The sequence below is a fragment of the Gekko japonicus genome, unplaced genomic scaffold (genome assembly GCF_001447785.1).
Source record: "Gekko japonicus isolate JY-2015 unplaced genomic scaffold, Gekko_japonicus_V1.1 scaffold1352, whole genome shotgun sequence".
NCBI lineage: Eukaryota > Metazoa > Chordata > Lepidosauria > Squamata > Gekkonidae > Gekko > Gekko japonicus.
In genome coordinates, this window is record NW_015168691.1 from 249,871 (window position 1) to 270,320 (window position 20,450).

Genomic DNA, 20,450 nt, shown 5'->3' on the forward strand with positions numbered 1-20,450 from the left:
TCCAATTACATTAAAAAAAATAACCTACCTGGAGAAATAGTGGTCGGGTTTTTAAGAAGACAAACCAGAGATGCCATTTTAAAAGCAACTTCAGCAACTCTACTGAAAATGGGAAATGTAACCATCAAAACCTTAAAGGACATTCCATTTGAAATTAGACAAAAGAGGAAAAATTACAAGGACTTAATTTCTTTTCTTCAAACTAATGAGATATCGTACAGGTGGGCGGTTCCGGAAGGTGTCATCTTTAAGATCAATGATAGAAGAGAGAAGATGGACTCCACTTTTAAAGCTAAAGAATTTTTGAGACGTCAGCTGGGGACAGACGAAGAGTTCAAAGAGGATGAAACGAAGTCTAGTGACTCTGCTACCTCGGGAACGGAAGAGGATTCTGCGGTAGAAAAGGATGCAGGACCAGCCTTAGTGGTATACGATTTTAGAGACAGAAAGCCGAAGTAAAGGCAGAAGGACTTGGAAAATGGCCTTTTGAAGCGAAGAATAAGAAGATGATCAGAGAGTTCTCTCATAACAACTAACAATATAACATATAAATAGCGAATTGTTATAAGCAAGAACTCTAGAAGTATATTGTGATACTAAAACTGACTGTACTAACATTTTTACTAACAGTGAAAAGATCTCCTCCTCTTGGGGTTTTAGTTTAGTGTGGTTTGCTTTCCTTTATCCTTAGTTGTAGTCCCTTCCCTAATATTTCTTTGTAGTTTTTGTAGCACTTGCAAAATAAAAAAATATCCCTCCGGGGATTTAAAAAAAAAGAAAGAGAGAAAGAATTATCTCAGATAAGTAGTTTGGCATTGTTATTGGAGGCTGAATGTGTACTGAAAAGGTTGAGCACACTCTGCAGGCTCTAATTGATGTCTTCTCATAGTCGAAGTCTCTCAAATGTCTTCTAATTAGCTGTGACAGTTCTTGTCTACTCGTGATTTCTGTCACCTCATGGGTGATACCCAGACATAATAGTTTTTTTTGTTGTTCATTCGCACAGTCGAGTCCGACTCTTCGCGACCCCATGGACCAGATCACGCCAGGCCTTCTGGTCTTCCGCCGTCCTCTGAAGTTTGCTCAACTTCATGTTCGTTGCATCTATGACACTGTCTAACCATCTCATCCTTTGCCATCCCAGTCTTCTTTGACCTTCAATCTTTCCCAGCATCAGGGTCTTCTCCAGTGAGTGCTCCCTTCTCATTTGGTGGCCAATAATAGTTTACAGTCTAGTAATCTGTCCCAATCACTTGTATGGTGGTCCAGTTTACTAGTCCAAGGAGGTTTAGATCTGGGTTTGATTTTAGAGTTCTAATTTTCAAATTGAATGCTCTTCCCCAGACCTTTACTTCATAAGGCTTCTCCCCAAATTCGGCTCTCAGGGCTATTCCAGACACACACTGAGTTGTTCTCAGAAAATTCTGTAGGAATCTTAATAGAGGTCTGTCGATATTGTCTGTTATTGCACTGATCCAGACCCTGGCAGCATATAGCATCTGCCCAGCAACTTTAGGATCGAATACTTTGACTGCCACAGGAACATATTGGCCACCCATGGAATAATAAAATCTTGAAATGGCCTTCTCAGTTCTCATAGCTGCTCTAACAGCGGAATTCAGATGCACCTTCCAGGAAAGATTTGCTTGAAAGATGATTCCTAAATATTTAAAATGCTCTACTTGCTTCATTGGTTGTCCTGCTACTGACTACTTATACTTCTTTATCTTCCTTTTTTTTTTACTAAAAAGAAGAACCTTAGGCTGAGCAACATTGATAACTAAGCCCTCTCTGGAACAGTATTCTAAGAAGGAACCTATGAGCTTCAGTAGGCCAGTCACAAACCTTGACAAAAGGGTTGTATCATCTGCATATAAGAAGCAGGATAATTTAATATGCTTAACTCCTCTGTTCAGTGGAATATCCCTGGTCAGTTTGCCAGCAGGACCACATCTCACCTGAGTAGTAGATTGGGTGTATAATTGTTGGATCAGGAGGCGCTTGTCCATACACGATTTGTTCAGTTTATCCCATAGTCTTTGCCTAGACACTGAGTCAGTGGCTGCTCTGAGATCCACGAAGATGACAGCTAACATGCTATCTCTTGAGCTGGTGTACTTATCTACAATAATTCGGAGAGTGTGGCACTGGTCAACTGCACTGGCACCTTTACAGAATCCAGCTTGCTCTCATCCCAATATGGCTTCATCTTCCATCCAAAGAAGTAGCTTTTTATAAAGCAAAGAAGCATACAGTTTGCCCACCACTGATAGTAAACTTTATGGGCTTTTAATTGTTTGGGTCAGTTGGATCACCTTTTTCTTGTAGATGAGAGCTCTTGTTGCATGGTGGAGAGGTAGGCATAATCCCTGTCTCATTAATTTGTGTGATATTGGTGCCAGTATCTCCACCCACCACTCAGCGTTTGCTTTGAACAGCTCTGTTGGTATCAGGTCAGGTCCAGGAGCCTTCCCAGATTTCATTTGAGTTATTAAAGATTTAATTTCTGATGCTGTGATCGGGGGGCATTTTTCAACCATCAGGAGCTGTTTTGGCAAGAATATTATTAGCACAGATCACAGTGGATAATGATGATGATGATGATGAGCTGGCCCAAGGGAATCTCATGAGGCAGCCTTCCTGGCAATCTGTGTTCCCACCATGCTCTCAAATTTCTCCAGGGCCATCGTGGTTTGGGCTGATAGCCTCCTTCAAGAGCCAGACACTGACCCCTTGACACTTAAGAGATCCATCCTAAAGATTAAAGGGGCTGCAAAATTTTCAGCATACACATCCTAAGAGGCCATGCAGTTTGATGCCAGAGGATAGGCCACTAATACAGTGGCTAGAAAGACTGATGGCTAAAGCATTGGAAGGTGGGACCCTCTGTCAATTTCAGATTTATCCACATTAAAAAAACCAAAAATAATAAAAAAACAGGAGCAAAAGGATTTTAGGAGCTCCTTCACCTTTGGGTATTCCAGCAGAGAAAGTTCCCGCCTAACAAACAACACCAACAAAACAAAGACCAACCACTTGACTGTGTGGTGGTGATGGGGGTTCAACTCCAGCTGTTTCACCACATCTGGATGGAGTCTATGACCAACCAGTGGGTATTCTCCATCATCTGTGTAATGTATTCATCCCCGACCCCGTGCGTGACTAGGTTGCCATGCGGTCGGGTGAAGCAGCCGAACTTCGGTCATGAGAACAAAGGGTCAAGCGGATCGTAGCCCGCACCTATCGGAGGGCTAGGCTCCTGGCCGAGAGCCTATGGAACTCTCGGCCACTGTAAAATAGCCAATCACTGGTGTGTGGGGGTGTTTAGGGTGTAGAACTGGAGCACATATAAACCGGCCTGTGAGGCGGTTAAGGTTGTCTTGTTTTGAACTAAGTAAAGGTATGCTGAGCTGAAATCACTCTCCGTCTGTTTACTTTTAAATCTGGAAGGAACACAAGATAGAATCCACACACACACATTGCTTCTGTGTTTCCCCAGTTGCTTAAGACAGAACATTGACATCTTTCTTCTGTTGTCACCTATTCAATATTTAGTGCGAATAGGGGCAGTGGAACTGGTGAAACAGCATTTCATGAGATTTATTACATTCTGTTTCTAGTCCCAAAAAAATCCGGGGACTGGTGACCAATCCTAAATCAAAGAGAGTTGAAGCTATGGGTAAAGAAGCACACGTTTCAGTTTGAATCACTTTGGTGCATTCTGCAGAGTATTCAGCAGGACAATCATATGACATCTTTAGTCTTTAGAGATGCTTACGTGCATTTTCCACCTTCCAGACAGTTCTTCCCTTTTTGATATTTTTGGGCCAGCATTTCCAATACAAGGTCTTTCCCTTTGGGCTGGCATTATTTCTGAGGGTGTTTACCAAGATCCTGGTAGCTCTAATAGCCTACCTATGACAACAAGGAATCTATATGCTTACCTGGACAATATCTTCTGCAGAGCCAAGGAGGCAGAGGAGGTGAGCTAGGATACATAGTCTACAGCACATGGCTGCCTGATCAGTGTGTAAAAAAGTCATTTCACACTCTCCAGGGACATCGTCCACTTAGGGGCCAGGATTCGGACAAGGGTGGCCCAAGTGTTCCTCCCTGCAAAGAAGCAGGTAAAATTGTTGGAAAGGATGAAATAAAGCTGGCAGAGGTCGGTAGACCTGATGCACCGGTTGACAGTTCTGGGGCTGATGATGTAGATTCTTTGGGCCTGCTTCCATCCAGGCCTTTACAGTGGACTCTTCTTTCTTATCAGAAGGACACACACAACACGGAGCACAAATAAGTCAAGATATCCCCCCCCCAAAGAAGTCACTAAGCTAGTGGTCTTTGCAACCAAATCTGACAAGAGGAGTCAGTTTCCTCCAGCCTCCTTACTTGATGCTAATTACGGGGACCCACAGAAGGGACCAGGGAACACACTTGGAAGGATCAGATTGTCTAAGGCAGATGGAGCCTGTTGGAAGAAATGAATAGTATGAACTGGCTGAAACTTGGGGCAGATTAGCACTGATTGCCTTCCAAAACCTATCAAGGAATAAGGATGTGGTAGTGTGTGCACAGTCAACACTACAGCCAAGGCTCACATCAACCCACAAGGAGGCACCAGATCAATGGGCTTTTCAATCCTGTTCAAATGGGTAGAGAAAAATTTGGTAGGTCTGAAAGCAGAACACCTATAACAGTCTTACAGACCTCCCAGCTAACTGGCTGAACAGAAAGGATTTAGATCCAGGAGAATGGAGTCTAAACAAACAGATCTTCCAGCAAAATCACACTTTGTTGCGTGATCCCTACTTTGATCTTTTTACAACATCAAACAACAATCAAGTTGCCAGGTTTCTAACCAGTTTCTATGGTCCCAGGGCACAGGGCAAAAATGTATGCTCTTGCTGTTGACCCAGTGGTCTGTTCTATGCCTTTCCGCCAACCATGATCAGCTGAGACCTGAACAAAGTGTCAAAGGAGGAAACGGAAGTGATTTTCAGAACTCCCTTCTGGCAGAAGTTTTTGGGTCTCAGAGCTAGTGAAGATGTCAGTATCTCTACAGTGGAGATTGTCTAACAGATGGGTTCTGCTGGTACAAGAATCAGTTTACCACTCAGACCCTATTTGACTCTAGCTGACAGTTTAGAGATGGAAAGGGCTGATTTAGGAGAATTGGACCTTCCAAGTTATGTAGTTGACATCATGGTACAGTCCAGAAAACCTGCTTCTAGTTGTCTCTATAATTGTATGTGGCTGACATTCAAAAGTGGGCTAGTACCGAAAGTCTAGGTCCACTGAAACGTACTTACAAAAAGACATCATTCCCTTTCTACACGAAGGTTAGAATTAGGTTCTAAGACTGGATGCCTTAAAAGACAGGTTGCAACATTGGTCGCAATCTGAGACTGCAAAAGACTGCGTCATTTTCTTCTCATAGGCACATTAGGCTTTTCCTCGAAGGAACTATACATTTGGCACCTCTCACTTGGTATGGATTGCCTACTGGGAACTTTTCTGAAGTGTTACAGGTCTTGAGCAAACCTCCATTTGATCCTTTCAAATGATAAGAAGCCAAAGTTTCCTTTTTGGAAGAAGTCTTTTTTTTTTTTTGGTGAGGATGACTTCTGCAAGACGGATTTCTGAATTTGGGGCTTTATTAGCCAGGAAGGAATTGTGTATATTTTACAAGGTCTTGGTGGTACTTAGGAGGAAACCTTCCTCACAGCCTTATTCACGAGGCCTAGTAAACCACAGACTAGCAAGGCCAAAATCTTAGTCCAGTTTTCAAAGGACTTCTACCTGTGAAATAGTTCGTACCCAATAGAATGTTTGACTCCCCAGACATGCTTTACTGACTTCATTCTTGTTTATGGATTATTTTTAAGATGCCTCCCTCTTCTTATTTATTGGGAATTTTATTTAGGTGCATGATTAGCCTTCTGAGCATGTGCCTCCTTAGCCTCTCCTGGGGAGCAGAAGTCTGTGTTTGCCCCTCCCAGCCTAATCCACAAGTTCCGTGAATGCTGAGTGGGTACCAAAGCTGTGGACCGGAAAGCTCCCCTCTGCTCTTATCTTGTTGGCCCATGCCTCTGGGCTCCTACTCCTTTTCTGTTATTAGCACAAGAAATTGTGAGCGCTTTCTGTCTTGCCTTGCCAATACTTTGAGATCTTTCTTTCCTCAGCTTGGTTCTCATGGTTACTGCTCTCTTTTCCCTACTTCACCTGCTATCAAGACTGCTACCTCTTTCTAGGGAATTCTTCCCTTCTTTCTGCCGCACCACATACTTTGCCTCCTTCAGTATTTTTGCCCAAGACGCATCCCAGACAGCTGTGGCCTTGCTAGCTCTGTGTATACTGATGCGGCAGATATCAGGCAAAACTCTGTTCCAACCCTATATTTCCCTTTAGTTGCCTGTGAGCAGCACTGGGTCCCTGAGGGGCTACTCATTTAAAGAGATGACAGAGATGAAAATAGATCATGATAACTTCCCATTTAGCAATGATACCAGCAGTATGTCTGTGCAACGTCTTCCTTCTGGGAGGCTTAAAACTAAGCGATTCTGCTGTAGTCTTGGCTGGGAAGCCTGTGTGTAGCCAGTACAAGTCATGTATTACATGAAATAAGAGCTTTGTGAAAGCCCCCAAAGTGTACCACAGCCAGGATATTTTAATAATGGATAGTGTGATGGGTGCACATTGGGGGTGGCTGTGGACAAGCCATTAACCCTCTCATCCTGTCTGTATTACTTGGACTTATTTGTGTGTTTTCAACCTGAGCTTCCTGGAGGGTGGGTTGGAATGCAGACGTGATGGATAAATTTTCAGAGTTCAGATCCTGAGTAGCATTCATGACAAGGACCTGCATCCTGGATATGAAACATCTTGTCAGGTAATATGCAGAAAGGTGAGTTGCGTGGTTTATTTGATGCCCTTTCAGAGTGTCTTGAAACTTCATATGTAGAGTATGAAAAGTGTGCACCAGGAAAACAAAAGCTTTTCTTTGATTTAAAATTGTATGTAACCTGCTGTGCCTTGATATAAATCATGTGCCAGGACTCTGAAAGCTGCTTGTTGCCATTTAGTCTTCAGACTTTAAACAATTCTCTCTGTTTAGAACTGGGTTGCATGCCAGCAGTCACAGCACAGCCATATAGGGCATGACAGAACTGATGGTTTTGGAGTGAGATCACAATCTTGATTTGTTACTTCAGTATCACAAGTACATACATGTTTTATGTTCTCACAAATGGACAAACACAACTTGTTTTATATTTTTGGTTCACTTTGTTTGACTTTCTGTAGTGAAGCTTTCCAAAGTATATTTTCCTTATTCCATGAAGGAAAGGGAAATACAACTAACTGATCTTACTAGGATGTCTCAAAGTTGGCATATTTAGACAGGCTTTGATTTCTGGTGAAGGATCAGTGTACATTTATTTGCATTAATGATTAATTTTGGTGTTTACAAGTCAGTTTTGCCCCTCTATCTTCAAGGGCATCAGATACAAGATTAAGATCCGAATGCACCCCAAATAGTATGTACCAGCCAAGTGAGGCTTATGGGTACCAGCTTCAGGTTTCTTGCACTCCGTGTTTTGCTCAGCCTTCGTGAGATGTTTGAGAACTAAAATCTTGATAGACTTGTAGCAGCTTAAGCTGAAGTTGCTTACTTGGAGGATTATTCATTAAAGATCCCTCATCCTATTTATGTTGTATCTGTTCATTTTCATCTTTATTAGTAGTGTCTAGGTAGGAGAATGGCAAGTCAAGACGGTTAAATAGATTTGTCCGATAAGTGAAGTTGAGAGCTGAAACAGTTTCATACTATATATGGTGTTTGTGCATATGATGGAAACGTAACATTAGATTTTACTCTGGGTTGTGAACCAGTGCTTTCTGGAAGGTATCCAGTGCTTGGTGAAAAAGATTTACAATGGACTAAAATAATCAGCATGCAGTTTAGAATAAGACATGTGTGTGTGCGCGTGCACAGGGGGTGTTCTTGGAAATACTTACTTTTTAGGGCATGGCTATATCTGGGCACTAGAAATCCCGTAAGTGTAAGTAGCTGATGATTCCATGCGATTAACTGTTCTTCAGATTTTTTTAAAAATTCTTATTTGGACAGCATCACGTTTAGAGAAGAGAGCAGCCTTGGAAGAATACATGAATACATTAATAATGCTGCCATTCTAAGAACTCTAAATTGTTTTTCTCTCAATACACTTTGTATACAGTTAGTTGACAGAAGAATGTAGCTATACCTGAGCATGCTTTGAATTAATATGAGCAAAGCAGTTGTCAAGATGCACCACTTTTGCTTCTGCTTTGTGTTCCTGTGCTAAATAGTGTGTTGATTTTAGATATTTTGATTGTTGGAGAGCATCATATAAGCTATCTGATATGAGCGTTAGAAAAAGTTCTGTTTCTTTACTCCATGTCATGCAAGTCATTGGAGACAAAGGTTAATGCTGTTATATGTCTTTTGCATAGTGTTTGTCTTTTATAGACACACTATATGTTTGGTATTTTAAATACTGTTTTCTGTTGACTTGTCTTGCTATAGGATGTTCAGAAAGAGAAGGAAACGCATAGTTACCTCACCAAAGAAGCAATCAAGGAAAAAATCCAAATTTACAATTCAGATGTTACTGACAAGCTAAAGATGACCTTGGTAAGACTTGTGGGACTTTTTTTTTTTAACTGAATAATCACAAAGGATCTGTGGAGGGAACTAGAAAATCATTACAACATTTTTGGCATGTAAACATAGATATATTGCAAAGTGTTCTCTCAGTATCGATTTTCTTAACTAAAAATGTGATGGTATTCAGCACAAGAGGTTTTAAAAGCATCACATATAGACCTGAAGTGAAAGGATGTTTGTTACAGGATGGTGCTTTCCAGGGGTCATTTGGGGCCAGAGCACGCTGGAGCACTGCTCCGGCAGCCCAGGAGGGCACAAGCCCCGCCCCCAGCTCCCCCTCTCTAGAGTCGCGCCGCAGCAGCCATAGAATATAATGGGAAGATTGTGCCGCCGTCGCGCCATGACTCCAAAGAGAAGGGGTTTAAAGTTCTTCGCTCCCCCCCACACCTTGGCAGGCTGGCTGGGGAAGCAAAAAAGGGGAGGGAGGCATCTTCAAAAGCCTCACCTTCCTTTTCCCAGCCAGCCTGCCAAGGTGTGTCACGGAAGCCTGGGGAAGGGGAGGGTAGGGTTTTGAATATGTCCTCCCCAGTGTTCCCTCTACGCTGAGTTAGTGTGAGCTAGCTCACAGTTTTTTAGCCTCCGCCTCACACATTTTTGTCTTAGCTCAGGAAGGATGGCTCCAGAGCAAACTAATGTATGCAGCAGCCAAATCGCTGGCTCACAGCTTTAATGCCAATAGCTCACAGAGTAGAATTTTTGCTCACAAGACTCCACAGCTTAGAGGGAGCATTGGTCCTCCCCCCCCTTTTTGCTTCCCCTTCTGACATCACTTCTGGTGATGTCAGGGGTCGTGGCATATGCTAATGGGCTATTATGCTAATGGGCTATTAGGTATGCTAATGAGCTCCTGCAGCTCTTTTTGTACGAAATGACCCCTGGTGTTTTCTCAGGTCTCATATTTAGACACCATCTGTTGTTATAAATACATCATGAAGTACACTGTCAACATCCAAATATACACTGAGTTTCCAAGCAAACCCCTTGTTTCATATAATTATCATTGGATAATAATGGGGCATATCCAACTGTCCATGGGCTTTGCAGAATAGAACTTTACCCCGTCCCTGGCCGTTTGCAGTCCATTGAGCCCCCTGAAAGTTCCTGGCCCATCAACAGAGGGAGGGGTAACAGCAGAAATCACTACCCCCCTCTTCCAAAGAAGTGTTATGAAGTTAGTGGAATGGCACGGTTAATACATGCTAATGCCTCTGTAAAAGAAAGCATTATATTGCTCTAAAACGAAAACACAATACTGATTTTTTCCCCATGTTTTGGTTTGATCTTTACCTATGGACTAAAATGTTCTGAATATCTTTAGGTCTATCACATACTTCAGTTATGGTGTTTCTCCAGTCATATTTCTAGAAGTGTGGTGTTTATGCCATATTTTGAAAACGTTATTGTGTCATTCAAAATAAAATTATATAAGGGGCTTTGGTGCTTTCATGATGTGCTTTATTGTAGAACTCCAATGGGGTGTACACTGGCTTTATCAAAGTTCAAATGGAATTGTGCAGGCCTATCACGGTACGGGCTTCTGTGAATCCAGGGAACCACATCATGAATGACGAGACGGCTTTTTACTTACCTAAAGGCTATATGAATACCCTTCACATCAGCAGCAGTAATACTGTCCGTGAAGTTATCGAAGCTCTGCTCAAAAAGTTTTTGGTGGCTGATAATCCTGCTAAGTTTGCACTTTACAAGCGTTGCCACAGGGAAGACCAAGGTATGCCTTTTGATCTTTTGAATGTTTGAGCTAAATGACATTGGTCATGTGCCTGGGGTGGGGAGGGTAGGTTTCATGGGATAACTCCATAACACTGACTTTAAGGTGAAGTGCAGAGGTGCGGGGAGGAGATGCCCTTGAAAGAGGAGTAGTTTGGAAGAAGGTTAGTTTGTTCATCAACATGTATTTCAGTTGGGTTTCCTATTTTAAGCATATTTTTCCTCATTGATATCATTTTGGTCATGCAGGCTACATCTACTACAGACTTATTGCTGCTGAGAGCAATATGGTTTGGCTCTTTCTGAACATATGGAGGATAAGTAAAATTTGCTGTACTAAAAGCTCAGGCTAGGATCTTATGTATGTGTGTTTGGAAACAAGATTAGGCTGTAATTGTTGAGAACTTTGCCAGGAGCGAGGTATGCTTTTGAGCATTGAAAATACTTGTCATTTTGAGAACTGCATACAAGTGGTAGAACTCAGGTAGTCATAGAGCACTGAACAGAAGCACAAGAACACTCATATGGAATGACATTTCTTTTCTTAACTACTACCTCTTGTGATGATTTTGTGTTCCTTAAAAGCAATAGGAAGCACACAGTAAGAAATATACTACATGCTTTATGGTGTTGTTTGTAAAAGTTAGCTTGAAAAATAATTCTTTTTTAATAGAAAAATCATTTTTATATAGAAAAGTAGCATTTTAATCAGTGTATTGGATAGTTACAATTTAGTTCTAATTGACCATGTGTATTACTTAATTGGATATATTTATAACCTCCTGTTTAGGTGTAAACTTCGTTAAAACATTTATGTCTTGCCTTTCCTTAATAAACCCTGCTTTCATCGTCATCATCATCATCATCAATTGAATTTGGTAATCACCCTGTCCCAGCTTATGCCGAGCTCTGGGCAATGTACATAGAGGCATAAAGCCATAAAAACATATAAAATATTAAAATTCCACTAAACGATTTAATAAAACTAAAGACCCAAATAGAGTCCATGATGATGGCATCTGAAAATTTCTACCCCCAACTCTGAACTATTGGGCCAGTTTCTGGGTAGGGGGAGAAGGAACTAATAACAGCAATTCAGAGGGAGGGAAGGGAGGGGTGCCAGTCAAGGAAAGACCATTGCTGCCCTCAACCAAAAGCCTGGCAGAACATCTCTGCTTTACAGGCCCTGTGGAATTATATAAGATGTCATTTGGCAGAGAGTTCCCCCAGGTCAGGGCCAGGATCAAAAAAGCCCTGGCCCTGGTTGAGGTCAGCTGGACATCCCTAGGGCGGGGATCACCAGCAGATTGTTATCAGTAGAGCGCAAGGCTCTCTTGGGGACATACCAGAGGAGATGATTCCGTAGATACATTGGTCCCAGACCGCTCAAGGCCTTAAAGGTCAATACCAACACCTTAAACCTGACTTGGTATTCCACTGGAAGCCAGTGTAGCTGGCGCAGCACAGGTTGAATATGTTCCCATCAGGACTCATGCTGCTGCGTTCTTAATCAGCTGGAGTTTCTAGATCATTCTCAAGGGCAGGCTGGTGTGCATAAGAACATAAGAGAAGCCAATGCTGGATCAGGCCAATGGCCCATCTAGTCCAACACACTGTCACACAGTGGCCAAAAATACCAGGTGCCATCAGGAGGTCCATCAGTGGGGCCAGGACACTAGAGGTCCTCCCACTGTTGCCCCCCCCCCCCCAAGCACCATGAACACAGTGCATCACCTGCCCCAGCCTGTGAGTTCCTATCTATACCTTTTGGCTCTGCTCCATATGTTTATCCAGCATATGTTTATGTAGAGCTAGTTACACTAGTCTAGCCTGGAGGTGACCGTCGCATGGATTACTGTGGCTAGGTCAGGGTGCAACAAGAAAGGAGCCAGTTGCCGAGCTTGGTGAAGATGGAAAAACGCCAGCCTGGTAACATGCATGCCATGAGCCTCTATCAATAAGGAGGCATCCAAAGTTACACTGAAGCTCTTGATGGATGGCCCCGGTGTCAGTGGTGTGCCGTCAAGAGTTGGAAGCCTGAACTGCAATCCCGAAGCTTCCCCCCAGCCACAGAATCTCTGTCTTTGTCAAGATTCAGTCTCAGCCTGTTCTTCTTTTGCCATCCCACCATGGCCAGATTTTCCGGGGTGGTAGCTGGCCAGCCGTCCAATAGGAGATACAGCTAGGTGTCATTAGCATACTGATGGCACCCAAGCCCTAAACTCCTCGCCAGCTGGGCAAGGGGGCACATATAGATGTTAAATAACATAGAAGAGAGGAGGGCTCCCTGAAGAACCCCACACAACAAGGGTTTCCTAGAGGACACCTCCCGACCTTGTGCCACCCTCTGTCCCAGACCATGGAGAAATGAGGAAAGCCATTGAAGGGCCACCTTCGTGTCTTGAGATCAGAAAATCAGTTCTGCTAGTGGAGACCTACTTTGGGGTCATATTTCTACAAGGAACTATATTTAGATTTCATGCCCACTAGCCTGTCAGTTTATGTGACTATGATAGCACTGCATGAAAAGAAAGAAACATGTTCTAAGTTTTATTTAATGAAAATTTTAAATAGTGAGGTGCATATTACAGTATACAAAATTGAACTCTGCCCTCTCAAAGAGATCTGAAGTCTGGTGGAGGAGTAGGGGGAGAGGATGAAAGTGAGCAAATCTTGTCCAATAAAAGTCACAAGCATCTTCCCACAGATGACGAGAAACTTGCTTTGTATCATATGGTTGGTAGATTGTGAGATGCTCATGATCAGTCATCACTTGAATTGCAACTATACACTGATAGATAAAGGAAGCCCTAGTAGTAGTCCTCGTCAAACTTTGTTGTTCTTAAGGTTTTTATAAGAAAGAATCGGCCTGGATCCAGTGCTCTGTAGGCACAAGGACCACGGATCTTTCCCATGCCTCCCCCCAGCAGCCCCTTCTCTGACTCTGCAAAAGTTGATTTCTGGAGTTATGGGACCTGCATGGCCAGTATGGTGTAAGGAGGCTGTTCTGCAGAGGAGGAAATTACTTCTGCTGATTGATCACTAAGTTTCAGTCTGTTGTAGTCATCAACCATTTATCAGTTGGTGACTGAGATAATTTGATGACTCTCGGATATGTGACTGATTCCTAAAAACAATCAACAAAAGCTTGCTTTCTTCCAAATACAGAGACACTCGATGTAACACAGGCAATTTCTAATATCAGCTAAGGCTGTCTTGAATTTTTGTTTGTTTGGATGTTTCCAGATATGTTCAGGTGATGGTAGGTAAAGTTTGGATTGTGCATAATTGATACGGTCGCAAGGTCTGGGTTGGGAAATAATGGGAGATTTTGGGGGTGGAGCCTGGGGAGGGGAGGGACATCAGCAGGTTCTAATGCCGTAGTGTCCACCCTCCAAAGTGTTGGCGGAGTAGTTAACACAACTGTGAGTTGACATACCCGCAAGTATAAATGTACAAAAAGAGACTTCAATAAAGTGAAAAGCGGCATATAATTAGCAATATCAGTAACAAATATTACATATGGGAATGAAAAATCCACAAAATCCATGAAGGGAAGCAGTCAAGTCCAGAGAAGATATCCAACACTTTTCCTAGGTAGTTTATAGTGTTTCAGACTCCTGGTCCTTCCTCAGGAACAAAGAACTATAGAAGTACGCAATTGTAAAAGTATAAAATACAGCAATGCTTTATAACAATATAGCTTTTAAACAATGATGCTTAATAACAATATATAATCACTGTTACACAGAGTCTCATGTATCTTACCAACATAGGAAGTCTCATACCAGTTTCTTAACAGGATGATGCTATTCAACTTCTCTGTAAGAGAGTAACTCTTTAGAATAAAGAATATAAATACATAGCATAATATATGGACCATCAAGCCGCCAGTATATACTCCTAAGTATTAATATGCACCTCTAGGATTGCTTCTATGTGAACAGGACCAAACATGCCTCAAAGTATCTGGCCTACTGGGACAGTTTTATGAAGCCACATTGATTGCAGCTGATAGTATCCTGATTAGTTTTAAAGTTATAGAACCTCTTATTGTAAAAATACTAAAGTACTAGGAGTTGTCAACTCCAGGTGGAGCATTCCATCCCTAATTTGGGCCAGGTTTCCTAAATTTTAATATGCACCTCACAGGGTTGTTTCTAAGTGAACAGGACCAAATGCCTCAAATTTCCTAAGTAAAATATATATATGTGGTGGAACATTCCAACCTTGATATGGGCCAGGTCTCCAAAATTTTAATGTGCACCCTACAGGGTTGCTTATGTAGCCAGGACCTGATATGCCTCAAATTCCTATGTATATGTAACAGCTGCAATGCTATCCTAAAGGCACTGCAATAGTAGATCTTAAAGGTGCTAATCCAATACATTCATTCATAGTAAAATCCTAATAGTAGAAGAGTTCCAAAGATATATATGATATGCTGGACTCTTCTGAATTACTAAAGTATTTTATATTCATGACTAATTAATGAAACTGGAGTAGTAACTCTCTACATTCTATAATTACAGACATTGACTACCATTTTATCCATTGTGGGGCATGTGGTACTCCGAGAGTCTAAAATACTAAGTTACAAATTTATCAAAAACTGGCTGAGCACAAGAAGAACTTACATAAAAGCGGGCCATAGTAACAACAAGCAACAAACAATAATATAGCCAGGAACAGCAAAACAACTGTGAGCTGAAATACCCGCAAGTATAAATGTACAAAAAGAGAGTTCAATAAAGTGAAAAGCAGCATATAATTAGCAATATCAGTAACAAATATTACATATGAGAATGAAAAATCCACAAAATCCATGAAGGGAAGCAGTCAAGTCCAGAGAAGATATCCAACACTTTTCCTAGGTAGTTTATAGTGTTTCAGACTCCTGGTCCTGGTCACAGGCTAAAAAACTATGAGCTAGCTCACACTAACTCAGCTTAGAGGGAACACTGGGACATATGCTCCCGATAGCTGGCCCCGACCAACAGTCAAGCGGCAGCATTCTGCACTAGCTGCAGCTTCCAAACACTCTTCAAGGGTGCTCCCAAGTAGAGAGCATTGCAATAATAATTATTATCGTATGGCATTGTATGTAGAATAGCCAGGAGATCCTAGGATTGTCTAGCAGCTGCAAGTTCTAGCTCTTAGCATTGTGCTAGTGGTAATCTAAACTTGTTTTTAGGGACTGAGAGAGTTCTGAAAGAACTGTGACTGGCCCAAGGTCACCCAGTTGGCTTCATGTGAAGGAGTGGGGAATCGAACCTGGTTCTCCAGATTAGAGTCCGCTGCTCTTAACCACTGCACTAAACTGGCTCTTTGCGTTGCAGTAGTTCAGTCTAGATACAAATAAGGCATAGGTCACTATGGCTAGATCTGACTGGAGATAAAAATAAGGCCAAGGCCGATGGTGCAAATCAGGTAAAAATATATTTTATTACTCAGTTAAATTTCCAAAAAATGTTACTAGATCTGATTGGCCCAGGAACGGACATGCTTGACACACCAGCTGGAGCTGGGCAAACAAACTCCAAGCCACAGCAGCCACCTCATTGTCTAAGGTGACTGCTGTCTTTTTAAGGGGAGTATAGCCCTATCATAGACAGGGGATATCTGAAGTCCCTGGTCTGCCTTTCTTCTAACCCAGAGAACCTCTGTCTTGTCAAGATTAAGTTTCAGCTTGTTCAGTCACTTCCACCTGATTAATGACTCCAAGCACTGGTTCAGAACATCAACAGTATTCTCAGAATTAGGTAGAAAAGAAAGGTAGAGTTGGGTATCTTCTGCATTTTGGTAATATTGCAGCCTGTACCTCCTGATGATCTTTCCCAATGGCTTCATATAGATATTAAATAGCATGGGGGATAATATGGACCTTGTAGTGCCCCACAAGTCACCAGCCAAGGGGCAGAGCAAGAATCCCTCAACACTGTTGTGATGGACAGTAAATGGTTAATGCTGTAACCTGGTCTGAAAAGACAACATAATTAATTAGTTCATTTCCTGTGCTGAAACAAATCTATCCCCCTCCCCCAATAATTCCATAGCTTTCCTTGCCTTTCTTTGAAAACATGGGGGGGGGAGTGTAGTTTTTGCTCAGAGATGCTTCATTTGTTATTAGTAGTAGCAATTATTGCATCCCCTGACTGGGGTAGCCTGTCTCATCAGATCTTGGAGGCCAAGCAGAGCCAGCCCTGGTCAGTACTTGGATGGGAGACCAACAGGGAAGTCCAGAGGTGCTATGCAGGGGCAGGGCAATGGCAAACCTCTGAACATCTCTTTCTTGAAAACCCCATGAGGGGTCACCATAAGTCGGTTGTAACTAGGCATCCCTCTCCTCCCGCAAACCCCCCCCCCCCAGTATATGCTTGTAATGGGATTTGGTTTTGTGGGGGGAGGGGTTTATACAGGTGTGATGTTTGACGATCATATTTCATCTGAAATCCCCATATGTATATTATTCTTTATTCTATAATATTTTTCTTGCCTGCAGTTTATATGTGCAAGCTTTCAGAAATGGAACATCCCCTCTATTTGCGGTTGGTGGCAGGCCCAAGAACAGATATGCTTAGTTTTGTTCTGCGTGAGCATGAAACTGGAGAGGTTTTGGTAAGTTGCATCCATGCTCCTAATGTGCAGGGTCCAGACTAAATGTTTTCACAGACGCAAGGATTTTTACCCCTGGAGCACGATTTTCCCACCTCCCCTTCCTCACTGCAGCCTGAAATGCCTCACAAAACTATGTTCTTTTAGTTTCCACTCCCCCAGAATTTCAGGGGGCATTTGGGGCTGTAGTGATATAGGTAAGAAAATCATGCTCTGTGGGCAGGTTTTTGCACCTGTGGAAGCATTAGCTTGGATCCAGCTCCATGATTGGAAGAGATCTTGAGGCTTCCTTGGGTTACTGATGGGACGTAAGTTTTGCTCAGGGATCAGCTGTACTCAGGCCCATGGTACACAACTGGAGAGCTGTTTGGTGGTCAGCCACAATCCAAATTGGATGGAATCCTTAGTTTTTATGTATCGCTGTCTTGCTGGAAATGCCCATTGTAAGTATACAAGCCATTCTTAATAGTTCTCAATAGTGCAGTGGAATGCTTGTGGCCAGCATATTCATTTTCTTCTAAGGGAAAGAATGTAGGAACAAAGGTATAGATGGAATTGTTTGTATGAAGAAGAAGAAGAAGGAATGTTTTAATAAACACTTCAGCTGTGTTCTTTCCTCTCCCTCTGGGCAGTTGATATTTCATAAAGCTGAACTTAAAAGTTCAAAAAAGTTGTCGGCCACCATGTTGGTCCAAGGAAAAATCAGAAGACAGGAACAAAAGCCATGTAATACCTTCTTTTAGCACCAACCAACATGACACAAAACATGTGTTGGGTGGGTTGGTCCTAATAAATGGTATCACATGGATTTTGTTTAGGGATTGCATAACATTCAGATGCTATATTTATAATATTTTCAAGACTTGTGATAATTTTTCTTTATGGGGAACACATGGAACTTTAGAGTAAAGGGTCTTACCTGTTCACTTCATTTAACTTGTTTGTGGTACCAAGGCCTCTAAGGATGTACAGGTTTCTCTGATCAGGTAGTATCCAGAATAAAGGTGAGAATGACAAAGGGGAAAAACCTTCCAAACTGTTATTGGATGTTTAATTATGGGAATTGAGATACTACTCATGAGTTACATTAATTTTTTTACCCTTTTCTTCTTGCAGTGGGAAGCCTTTAGCCTACCTGAACTGCATAACTTCTTGCGTATACTGGACAGAGAAGAAGATGAACAATTGCAGAACTTAAAAAGGCGCTATGCAGCATACAGAGACAAACTTGAAGAAGCCCTTAGTGGGGTTTGGCAGCCAGGTTAAAATGGGGCCAAAGAACACTCAGGAAAAATGTCATTACCAAATACTGGCAAGGGTGGTTGCCTCTTTAAAACACGTGATCATTTTGTGAGGCCAAGAGAGAACATTTCCAAAGAAGAGGTCCGAGGAATCACGTTCTTATTTTGCATATAGACACAGAGAGAAGTGGCATTATATGTTACTTGCAGATCTCTCTCTCATGTTTTTTGTGTCTTTCCCAGGTTTCTTTGTACTCACTGTGATTGTGTGATGCATCTTTGAAAATAGACAGCATGAAACAGATATTATTTGCTTTAATGTTCATTTGAGGCTTTTGAAAAAAGTTGTGGATAAATTGAGTTATCTTTTCTATAAATCAAAGCTTAATTTTGATCAAGGAGTGTTGTTTCAGATCCAGGTCTCTTTTTGCAAAGAAATCATTTTTATTGTAAAGAATCATAAATGGTTCCAAATATAGTGCAGAAGATGTTAAAGCAGTCTTTACTGGAGAAGTTAGAGAGGAAGTTGGAAAGAAGGTAAGAGGTAGGGGAAGAGAAATGGAAGAGAGAAACAGGTGATCCTGGAATTCAGTTTTTGTGTTGGAAAGAAGGTGGGGAGTTTAGAATTACTGAAATTAATATATTCAGAGATGGTTTTGAGATGAGGCTTACTGTAATAGAAACTGAACTGCATATGCAGAAAACAGATAGAATTGCTACTTTAAAAAAAGTGATGCAGGCATGCTTTGGTTCCAGTCTACTATGAGCTTTATGATCTGTTAAATACTTGGCTGAGGTTTATATGAGAAAAACATCAGCATTAAATAATCCAGAATGTGTTTAATTCATTGATTGTCTGAAGATGCAGTAGAATTGTTCTGGGCACATATAGTAACATCTCTTATTTTTGAAAATCAGTGGGTTGAATTTAGAGCTCCAGGGACATGAGGATTACGGGTATTTTCTCTTACTCCCAGCGCTCCTTCTCAAATCCTGGAAAAAGTGATCTGCCTGAACATACAGCTCCACAGACAGAAAAGGTTGGAGGAACAGTTTTGTTCCCTTCCCTTCTTCAGCACAGCCCATCTCCCCCACATGGAATCAACCTTCCTGGGGTGGGAAAGGATCTGCTGATGGATTGCTGGATTTAGATCTCTTTATGTTTTGTATTCTTAAGTAGGCTATCTGTGGTTTGAGTAAACTATAAATAGTTCAAAAGCTGACTAGGGTTCTGTGTACTGTTCAACCAAATGCAAGGTAAATAATTAGAGGAGGAGGAGAATCTTGCCTATGATGAGCTATATATTTTTTCCAGAAATATTATCTAAGTATATATGCTAAGTGAAACCAAAGATGTGGTGTGCAATACAAATCTTCTATATAGCTGTATGAAGACTTACTGTAAGCGTGTTCTAAACATGTTCTAAGTGTTCTTATATTTTCAGCCACCGGGGGAAAACAATTATTTGGAAAACTTAATATTGTTTATGATTTCCCCCCCAATCATGAGCAGCAATTGTTTTTGTCTTAATTATTTGGCCAATATCTTTGAAACTTGCCTGCCACTTTGGTGTCACCTAGTGGGTAATAGATGCAACACCAAGATATGTTCTGTTGGGAAATGTGCCTTCATTTTTAAAGTTAACCGCTTCTGCCCCTCCTTCCTTCACCAAAAGAAGCACACCTAGGTTTCTAATTCTAATGCTCATTACACAGGAGCAACAACAGTCTTGGTGTTTTGAGGCATTAACAGCACAATTAATGATCACATTCTCATTACCATTTTTTTTCTTCTTTCCCACATAATGTTGCAGTATTTTGTATGGGACTTTATTGGGAAAATAGTGGCGCTGCATTTTATGGTGGTACAGGGATGCTTATAGATCAGTCAGAATAAGTTCCCTACAAGTACTGTGGCACACTTATAGGCCAGTTTAGGTTACTGTTCCTCTGTTGTGGCAGCAAACAGCCCTGGCATAATGAAAGAAGTCACATTTTACTGTGCCCACTTGTACATAAAGTGGGCATCAGAGTGCCTCCACCCAGGATATGCTGCCACACACAGTTGTGCAATTCCTGTGATTACATTTATTTTAAGCATTGCTTCTGGTAAAGTGTTACTTCAGGTAAGGCTTTTTGACATACAGCATGTGAGA

At 41.8% G+C, this 20,450-nt stretch overlaps 1 protein-coding gene across 1 annotated transcript in view; it reads left to right on the forward strand.

The window, feature by feature from the left end:
* Positions 1–18,616, forward strand: part of RASSF3 (Ras association (RalGDS/AF-6) domain family member 3) — a 35,955-nt gene extending 17,339 nt beyond the window's left edge. The window contains exons 2-5 of the mRNA XM_015415455.1: positions 8,570–8,677; positions 10,175–10,439; positions 16,941–17,056; positions 18,170–18,616. Coding sequence (XP_015270941.1) covers positions 8,570–8,677; positions 10,175–10,439; positions 16,941–17,056; positions 18,170–18,319 — 639 coding nt within the window. The 3' untranslated portion in view covers positions 18,320–18,616. The remainder of the gene's footprint in view (positions 1–8,569; positions 8,678–10,174; positions 10,440–16,940; positions 17,057–18,169) is intronic.
* Positions 18,617–20,450: the final 1,834 nt, after the last annotated feature.